We start from the raw sequence: 10234 nt of genomic DNA, 5'->3' as shown, positions 1-10234 counted from the left end.
GCGAAGCCTGTCGCACCCCTCCGGGGCAATGATTAATGAATGACAGATGAAATGAAATGATATTCGAGAGTGTTGCTGGAATTAAATGTGACAGGGAAAATCGGAGTATCCGGAGAAAAACCTGTCCCGCCTCCGCTTTGTCCAGCACAAATCTCACATGGAGTGACCGGGATTTGAACCACAGAACCCAGCGGTGAGAGACCGGCGACTTCCACCTGAGCCGCGGAGGCTCCATCAAATTCTGAAATAAGGTGTAAAGGCACAGATGCGAGCTTAATCTGAGGATATCCAATTACTTCCTTCATTAGGTCCTTGCCTAGATAAAGCCGACAGCCGCTTTTCTCTCAATTCTCTTCTAGACGGTATTTCATGGAGTCGTATATTTTCTGGCTGCGAACGACCTTGCCGAGATTGGCAAAATGGTATACAACAGTTGAATATTTCGGGGAAAGAATCTGAAGTTTCAGTTCTACGAAAAATATACCTTGCACGAACGGAAAGAAACAAGTACCCACACCTTAAAATCACTTTTGAAATATCTATAAACATAACATAATTAATTCATTTCACAGTTCTATTGAAAATATATCTTGTACGAACGAAAGTGACCAGACACGTTTACTCATTCTACAAAATAACTCAGGTTTTCACACACATTCATGCACCAATAATACAGTGCTACACCCACACTGACAGCGAAGATTGTGCGTCTACTGCTGCACTCTTACGGCGATTTGGAGAACTATTGGTAGTCGCGCCTTCCTGTGTTAAACTAGCGGCATAGAGCAGGCAGTATAAGAGGATCGAGACGGCGTTGACTTGAAGTGGCATCACGGCTGATCACAGTGACATCGTAGAAAGTAACAGTCGTTATTCGTGATTTGTTGATATCAGTGAAAAATCACAGTTCGTGAAATTTCGCCCATCACATCACTAGTCGATTCTTTTGGCACTTTTTAGATCTGCCTTGTGTGCTTTTGTCAGTTTAGTATTAGTGGCAGTATGGAAAAGTGTAGCCTAAATTAATGTAATTTTTCGTGCATAATGTGTACACGAACCCTTTTGAAGCCTTGAAACGTTCTAAAACTCCTGAATTTCATAACCAATTCACTCCATTCTTTGGTTAGCTGCCCAGCTGTGATTATAACTCGGGTGACATATGTCATTTTTTTTCTCAGCTGATGAAATTCTATTTTCTTGTCACTCAGCTTAGTCAATGGTATGAAAGTTCGGCTATTCCCGTGTAAAATGACGTTGTTAAAGAGTGATGCGAAACGACGTGGAACGTTTATTGTAAGGTTATGTTAAAACTCCCATAGAAACATAACCTGTCCAAGAGTAACTTGAACAAGTTGACTACGTTATAACCCCAGTAAATTTATGACTCCCCTTCCAAGATTACGGACTTATTAATAAACGTGAATGTTAGCAAAGAACATGTGGAAGGCAATTGTTGAGTCCAATTCGTGTGTGTGATTTTTAGTGGAATAGTATAGTAACAGATCTCGACATCATGGATGTCATAAACAAACTGTATTCTACTGTGAGCAGCACAGTGTCCCAACTATCAGGCGTGCTTCCAGGCAATCCAGTAACTCGGGAATTTGAAGCAATTTGTCATATAGCAAGTGCTGGTCCAGGTGAGATCAGTTATTGGTAGTCTAATGTTGGTCTATGATAGTAATATCTTTGTGGCAAATAAAGTAATCTTGTTCATACAGAAAGCAATTAAAATTATAGTGCATCCTGTACGGTAGTATAACAATAATTAATTTACCTGTTGGTAGGATTGCTATGGAAGATTTACAGAGGATACAAGAAATCAACTAAACAGGAGGCAGCAATCTTTGTACTTGAGAAGCGGCAATTGGAACGATGGTCTAGGACTGATCGTGAAGCTATGCTAGATACACTTCGAAGGGGTGTGTCACAGTTGACACGCTTACGCCACCCCCAAGTCCTTACTGTCCAGCATCCTCTTGAAGAATCCAGGTTAGTCTTTCAAAAAGTTTTCATGTGTGTTTGGTTGTTTGAACACAGCAAGGATAATGAAGATATGATCATAGTAACGATTCTGGGTTAGTTGGCTAAAATGTTCATCTCAAACAATTCAATAGGATATAAATCATAGGAAAATGATGTGAAGTGTAATGTTAAGTAGCAGAGAGGAGATATCATTTATGGTTGCCAGGGACCTGCCAGTACACCCCAAGAAGTATCTTTCTTATATAGGAGAATTAAAACAGACTGTGTAAATCTGTGTTTTCTGTATTGTTATTGGCTGGCTGTGATCTTTCTTTATTCGTAGCAGAAGCACCAGTTAAGTACAATGCAGATGAACAGTAAGAAATCATCTTCCTCCTTCCAAGTATTGGGCCATGTATCCCGTTACGGTCTTGTATTTTTTGTTTTGCAAGACTTGAAAGCAATCAAATGTCATTCCGATGGATTGCTAGCCATTACAATAAGAAGTAAATACATAAATTAAGATTCAGGCTGGCTGAGATGAAAATAAATTTAATTTTGTCTCTGATACAGCTGTCTGGCAACTGTTCTGACACATTCCATAAAAATGAGAAAACCACCATTTTTAAAAACTGTTCTTTCATGTGCGGGATGCCACTGCTCTATCCTGAATGTCGTTTGCTGGGCATGTACGCTGTGAATGGACCAACAATCTGTCACTCCCCAAACCTGACCAAAGGAGATTAGTGGTCTTGTCACTCGCTGGACCTAGCCAAAGCAAGCCAATGTTCTTGTCACTGGGGATACTAGAGCCCTTGACGCCACTTGGGAGTTTACGCCCCCAGATTACTTTTGTTTTCTGTGAAAATCTGGGACCTAACCTAACCAAAGCAAACGGTGGTCATGTCACTGTCACATCTTGCCAATATGTAGGAGGGTCCAGTCTGCACGACAAGAAAAAATGTGATTTAGTGTTCAATAATTCAAGTTTTGTCCACTCTCAAACATCAAATGAGCTGATGTTGCTTGGACACGTAATGCACTGACATTCCCAAGCCTATATAATGTAAAACAAGAGCTAAAGGTTTCATTGTATTCAATACTCGTTTATTGTAACCTAAAACAGTTACATAGGTTCAGCTGGGATAATTATGGGACGGAAATGAAAACTTTCAAATTCTAGTGCACTAAATCTCAAAGTGGAAATTTGACACGATGTTAAATTATTATAATTTGATACCCACAGTTCATTTCCAGGAAGAAATTGTGTTAAAATCTTATACGGTAACTGTTTAGCAATTCCACAAAAACTGTGTCCCACAATTACCCCTTGGTTTGCGGCAATGTTGGGACAGGCATGGGGCAAAAGTGTGACACAGTGGTAACTCACTGAGAAAGCTTGTTTGACAGATACTGAGGCAAAAGTGGGACAGAGCTTATTAATGTTATGTAGCTGATTTTTTAATATATCACTACTTTCATTAATTAAACAAATTTGTACTGTTAAAAATTAGGCCTACCTGATAACTTGAGGCAACAACAATCACTTTTATTTACTACCAAAATGCAGAAAACCTGGGATAAAAAATAACCACTCTCCATACATATTGCTCAATTAAAATATAAGCCAACATTGATATCAAATACTTCCCAAATAAAAAACTTCACTCACTACACATCATCGATGTAAAATGCCATAGGGCACCAAATAAAATATAAGTTGGACAAAAAGAATAGGCTATATGTCAATATGCAATATGTCAAAGTAATCCGATGACCTATTTTTTCTCCATTACATCTACGACGTCTGTAAATTCATAAAGGATGCGATCCCCAATACATACAAATTTAGGTTGTGGCATTTTCTTAATATTCATATGACTAATGTCACATCTTCATCTGGCCTGAATATTCATACACAACACATGCATTGATTTTCTGCTTTCTTGCTACTTCAAATTTCACAAAAACAAAACTTAACTTTACCCTATGAATGTCCCTGAATTGCCCCAAAAATGTCCCATGATTGCCCCGAATATGAAAAGAAGAATTTCATGCTTAATATTGATCCTACAAATACATGGATTCAGAGGCAATTCCTGTAATGCTCTCTTAAAATTTGAATTAAAAGAAATTAATTGTATCTACAACATTTTTTTCTAAAATTATAAATGTTTCTATCCAGAAAGCAAATTTTTTTAATGCTGAAAATAAGCATTAGTTTTTCATTATTTTTGCTACTCATAACATGGTCATTTTTGGTTATTTAGTCATTGTCTCATTCAATGAACTCAATCTATTGCCACTAATCAAACTTACAGATAATTTACTCGTAAGGAGCTATGATGATGTCCCACATTTACCCCAACATTTTGCTGTCCCATATTTGCCCCAGTTGACTCTATATTTGAAACTAGTTTCGGTCTTGCTAGAGACCATCAGTTGCCAAGTCTGTTCAGTGCATTGTACCGTTGTCCGAGCCATGCCATACTGGATCTCTAACCTATCTTTAGCAATCTGGTTAAGAAAGGTTTACCTGTTATAAATGGAACTCCACTATTTTCTATACTAGGCATTAGAGGTTTGGACACTGCAAATTTAACAGATTTGAGCATTGCAAATTCAGAGATGGTCGTATTTATAAAATCTGAAGTGAATGTTGTCTCTTAAAAGGTGTTCCATATCAGTTTTGCCTGTACCTCTTACATACAGCGATATTAAAGGTTTTTGTTTCAGAGTATTTGCGGGCAGAGTAGAGCAGGCACTCTGCCATCTGAAGGAGGTGAAGGAACTTGGTACGTAGCACGTACTGTACCTGGGCTGTCCATGATTCATTTAAATGGTCCCCATGGCTGGTGAATGAGACACATGTAAACAAAAGTAGACCACTTGTTGGATTTTGAAAAATAAATCGCATCCTCAATTTGTAATGCCACAACTCTGGGTCGTGCAGCTGTGAGCTTGCATTCGGGAGATAGTGGGTTTGAACCCTACTGTTGGCAGCTCTGAAGATGGTTTTCTTTGGTTTCCCATTTTTACACCAGGCGAATGCTCGGGCTGTACCTTAATTAAGGCCATGGCCGCTTCCTTCCCACTCCTAGCCCTTTACTTCGAGAAGTACCACCAGATGTATGTGAACATTGTCCCCGTATTGTGCTGAAAGTCTTCTATGAATTTCTGCTCCTGGTGCATCCTCAGCCCACAAAAAATGGATTATGGAACTCTGTTTTTCCTTGATGCAAACAGAGAGTGGTGTGGCTATCTTTACGTCGCAACAGTGCAAGCTGTACTGATCTGATAACGCTGAAATCCCCCAGACGTAGACAATGGTGCCATCTAGTGGCTGGCGAGCACAAAACGCCATAGAGCCAACCTAAAGACAGTTGGAGCAAAATTGCAGATACTTATTGACTTGCCGTTGTATATTACATGTACTGGTACCTGAACAGGGGAAGAATGTTTTAGTTGTCTGCAGTGTACGATGATTATGCCATTGATCTTGACTCACATGTGGTAAGTAAACCTAAGAGATTTAAGTTTTATAGCCTTGCAAAATGTTGTGGATCTCTGGAAATATGAGTAGTCCATTTCAAGAATAAATAATCGCTGACCTCTTCTATCTTGTCCAGCCTTATGAAGTGCATTAATACAAATACTTGTTGCCACAAAGGAAATTTCTCACACAGCTCAGTTATTGATGCATGTAAAACCACATCTGATCAGAAACATGTCAATTCCATTCCTCCTCTTCAACTCTTGGAGAAAAATAAAGAACGTTGGTGAAATAGACAAGCTACCCACAAGTGAAAAACCACAGTGAGTTTACAGTCCCAAAAGAAAGAACAGTTTCACTCAAAATCGCAGTTACAATTGCTCCAGGCCCATGTAAAGAGCACACAGAAGAAACTGTTTTGAGTATAATCTTCATAAGCACACACAAACTTAGATGACTAAAAATGATATTTGCTTAAAGATATTCTTTGCCGGGCTGAGTGGCTCAGACTGTTGAGGCGCAGGTCATCTGACCCCAATTTGGCAGTTTCGATCCTGGCTCAGTCTGATAATATTTAAAGGTGCTCAAATACATCAGCCTCGTATCAGTAGATTTACTGGCACGTAAAAGAACTCCCGCGGGAGAAAATTCCAGTATCTCAGCATCTCCAAGAACAGTCAAAAGTAGTTAGTGAGACGTAAAATCATTAATGAAAATAAACACACTGGCGGAAAAAAAAAAAATCTAAACACCAAGAAGGGTTTGTGCTAGATTAATGAACATTGGTAGGCATGTTTATACATCTGAAAGACGACTTTGATTCAAATTTTCCACAAATCACATTAGCGTGGCACTAGTTGCGGCCCCACATGACGTTCCACATCAGGTTTCCTTTAGATACGGACTGTACTTTGTGAGAGCGTTAGCGGAGTGACTGTGAGTGGGTCAAGAATGCCTTTAAGATGACAAAGAGGCCAGTATCAACACCTCACTGCAGTTGAACGAGGCTGTATAATAGGGCCACGTGAAGGTGGATTTTCCTTCCGCGCTATTGCAGAATGACTTGGCAGGAATGTCTCCACTGTGCATGCGTGCTGCAGCAGTGGTCACGAGAAGGTACACTCACAAGAAGATCAAGCTCCGGATGTCCCCTTGGCACCACTGAGAGGAAGGACCGCCGTATTCAGTGTATGACTGTGGCGCAGAAGACTGCACCTGCAGCAGCAATTTGAGCGGCACTTCGCACCACAGTGACACAATGAACTGTTCGAAATCGGTTACCTCAAGGACAGCTCCGAGCCAGACGCCCTGCGACGTGCATTCCACCGCCATCTGCAACTTCAGTGCTGTTAAGCGAGACCTCATTGGAGGTCCGTTGTGTATTCTGATGAAAGCGAGTTCTGCTTTGATGCCAATGATGGCCGAGTGTTGGTTAGGAGGGGGCCAGATGTGCGGCTGCATTTCACTTGTCTGCAACATCGACACACTGGACGTACACGGGGAGTTCTGGTCTGGGGAGTAATTTCCTATGACAGCAGGAGCACTGTCGTGGTTATTCTACGCATCCTGACTGCAGATGTGTACATCCGTCTGGTGATTCGACCTGTTGTGCTAACATTCATGAACAGCACTTCCGGGCATGTTTCCCAAAAGAATAATGCATGCCCCCATGCCGCTCTTGTAACCAAAGGTGCTCTGCAGAGTGTTGACATGTTGCCTTGGTCTGCTCGATCCCCCGATCTGTCCCCAATCGAGCAGGTATGGGACATCATCTGATGACCACTCCAGCGTCATCCACAACCGGCATTAATCATCCCTGTATTGACCGACCAAGTGCAACAGGTATGGAACTCCATCCCATAAGCTGACATCCAGCACCTGTACGACACAATGCATGCACATTTGTATGCCTGCATTCAACTGTCAGGTGATTACACTGGTTATTAGCGGACCAGCATGGCTTTTCTCTCGCGGATATTAAACCTGTAGTCTTGTACCTTTAATCATTTAAATATGTTTCCTTGACAAATATATTGCCAAAATTTCTGTATTCTACATTCCTCATTTCATGTTGTTTGGATATTTTTTTTCCATCAAAGCTAAATAAAAATGAATTCATTTTTATTTATGATTTAGCTTCATAAACAGGCTATTTCAATCATCACATTTAAATGCTTTGAAAATTTACTCTCCTGCTGTAAACTATTATATGTGCAAACACAGTATGCAAGATTAAATTTAATACACGAGTGATGACGCGATAGCAGTAGGATAAATACATCTTGTAATCTCACCCTCGAGGGAGAGAAGAATACCTTTAAAATATCTGGGGAGTACAATATCAAATGACGGAAGTGCCAAAAACGAAGTGTTGAACAGGGTGCAAAAAGGATCCAACTTCTTCCATCAAGTACGGAACATAGTATGGGACAAGGGAGTTCCTCAGAGGACTAAACAGACCCTCTTTAAGACTTCTCCTGTTCATCATGGCGTATAGTCTGGAGAGTTGCGTCATACATAAAAGAGAAGTAAGTCGACTGCAAGTTGTTAAAATGAAGTTCCTTAGATCAGCTGTACAGAAAACAAGAAAGCACAGAATTAGGCAGTTTCATTCATTTCGGTATCTTTCTTAGACAAGATTTCAACGAGGAACCCAGTATATGTTTTAAATTAATCTTTGACTTCCTTGTAAATTTAAGAGTTAGGTTGTACCATTTTTCTACAAACAGACATCTGTTAGGAAATGAGCTTCTAGGAAACAGAGTGTAACGAAAATTTGGTCTGTTAATATATGCATTACATAAACACAGTATTTCTTTTGTAGAGTCTTTGAGTTGAATTATATTTTTATTTCTTCTAGAAACACTTTAAGAGCTTGATTTTAATTTTCTTTCAATATCAGGTTATTTAAAGAAGTACAAGAACAATTTGATGCCCTGAATGAGAAAATTGATAAGTATGGTGTGAAAATCAGCGCAGACCATGGTGATTGTACCGGGCGGTACACCTCCACGCCGCTAATTTAAAATTTGCGCCTGTTGAAACTCCTCTGCTGGAGGAAGTCTGAACTTTATATACGCTATTAATTCGCTACCTTCTCAAAAGATGTCACCACGTGGAAAATTTTGAGTTTTTGAACTGTGTCATTTTTGATGTGTTTTTGTTTTGCTTGAAGTAAGAAGTGTGAACTTTCTCTTCTAGAGGACACTACTGAAGATCAACCTAGTGCGAAGTCAAAGAACTATTTTGTTGGAGAAATTTTTATTTCAAATGTTTGTTCTTTGCTAAATTTCTTTCTGTTATTGTTTAAGTTGGCTGTATACCCCTCTTTTTCCCCTTGTTTTAGATTTATCCAATCCCGAATTTCTTTGAGTTTTTTCTCGACCAATCCGATGTATCTTCCCCCTACTTGGATATGTTTCTGTACCCTAGCCAATAAAGAATGTGCGGGAGGGTGTTTTCATTCCCCTAACGCCTAGAAACTTCTGCGAGAGGATATAAACTGCTGATTTTAGGGTCTCCGGGCCACTTCTGTTCCATCTTTCAGTGTATTAAGTACATAGCAGGAGGCGGGAAGCGCCTCTTTCCTCAGCAGCGGTCAACAACAAGGTAATGGCCGATTAATAACTTCTTTCTTTGCTAGCTCAGCAGTTTAACTCTCGGGGCGGGTTCTAAGCTTTCCACCATGTAACCGTTTCCTAAATGTAACTACTCTTTTCATTTATTCTCTTTTAAAGCTACATACTGGGATAGAGAGTGCTAACCCTCTCGAGTTCCCACTCATATTGTTTTGAGGTGAACTTATTTTTCTCAACCTATTCTTCGATAACGTAAAACAAATTGTTCTCTTCTTAAGTCACCTCTTTAGTATGGGATTAGCCCTTGTATTAACGGCCTAGTGCCAAGTAGGTCTTAATCAAAGTGTATTAGGAGTGCAAGTTCGCCTCCTCTCAAATTGTTATTTTAGAGGTCATTTAATTAACCTGCTTTTCATTTTATAGACCTCAGTAGATTGGGTATTTTACCCCTGTGTTTATGTCCGTTGAGGACAACTTGAAGGTGGAGTTTGGTGTGGCCTGGGAGAGGCTTAAATTTGAGAGCGAGTGGCTCTTTTGAAAATTGAGTGTTGTACGCCTCGTGGAGGCTTTTCAGTGTAATTTGGAGCAAGGGCTCCAAGGCATGAATGGGGTTTTCTGCCCCTCTGTTGAAACTTGTGTTTGGGGTAAAACTGAGCTGATTGCCCAAGCAGTGTAAAGTCAGGGCGCGAAGCCCAAATTCTGTAAATATTGTAACTACCCTTTTGATTTGCAACTTTGTACCTGCCATGCTTGTTATTTCCTTGTTTTTGAAAAGAAAATATAACCTTGTTAAATTTTACATTAACTTTGATTCCGTAGTTTGAGACCCGCTCACGCCCGCACCTTCTTTCACGCATAACTACCACGGATATCTCCGTAACAGTGATATCAAGGGAGAGGATGAAGAAGGAAAGAGAGTGAGAGGCAGACCATGAACAAGGTGGATAGATTCAGTAAAGAGGAGTGCAAGAAGAAGAAATCTGGAAGGAAAGAGAGTGAGAGGCAGACCATGAACAAGGTGGATCGATTCAGTAAAGAGGAGTGCAAGAAGAAGTAATCTGGACTGGGAGAGAGGAAGGGTGTAGGCTAGCGTGCCTGCCTCTTACCCGGCCAGGTCAGGGATTTTTACCTGGACCTGAGGGTTGGTTCGAGGTCCATTCAGCCTACGTGTTTAGAATTGAGGAGCTATCTGACGGTG

General features: G+C 40.3%; 1 protein-coding gene across 1 annotated transcript in view; it reads left to right on the top strand.

Annotated features, from left to right (window-relative positions):
• Positions 1-926: 926 nt before the first annotated feature.
• Positions 927-10234, top strand: part of LOC136867497 (SCY1-like protein 2) — a 139953-nt gene continuing 130645 nt past the window's right edge. Inside the window, exons 1-2 of the mRNA XM_067144706.2 lie at positions 927-1640; positions 1788-1992. Of these exons, the coding sequence (XP_067000807.2) occupies positions 1514-1640; positions 1788-1992 (332 nt within the window). The 5' untranslated portion in view covers positions 927-1513. The remainder of the gene's footprint in view (positions 1641-1787; positions 1993-10234) is intronic.

Source organism: Anabrus simplex, chromosome 3 (assembly GCF_040414725.1).
Source record: "Anabrus simplex isolate iqAnaSimp1 chromosome 3, ASM4041472v1, whole genome shotgun sequence".
Classification (NCBI taxonomy): Eukaryota; Metazoa; Arthropoda; class Insecta; order Orthoptera; family Tettigoniidae; genus Anabrus; species Anabrus simplex.
Note: the sequence above shows the minus strand (reverse complement) of the source record. Positions and strands in the feature narration are given on the sequence as shown.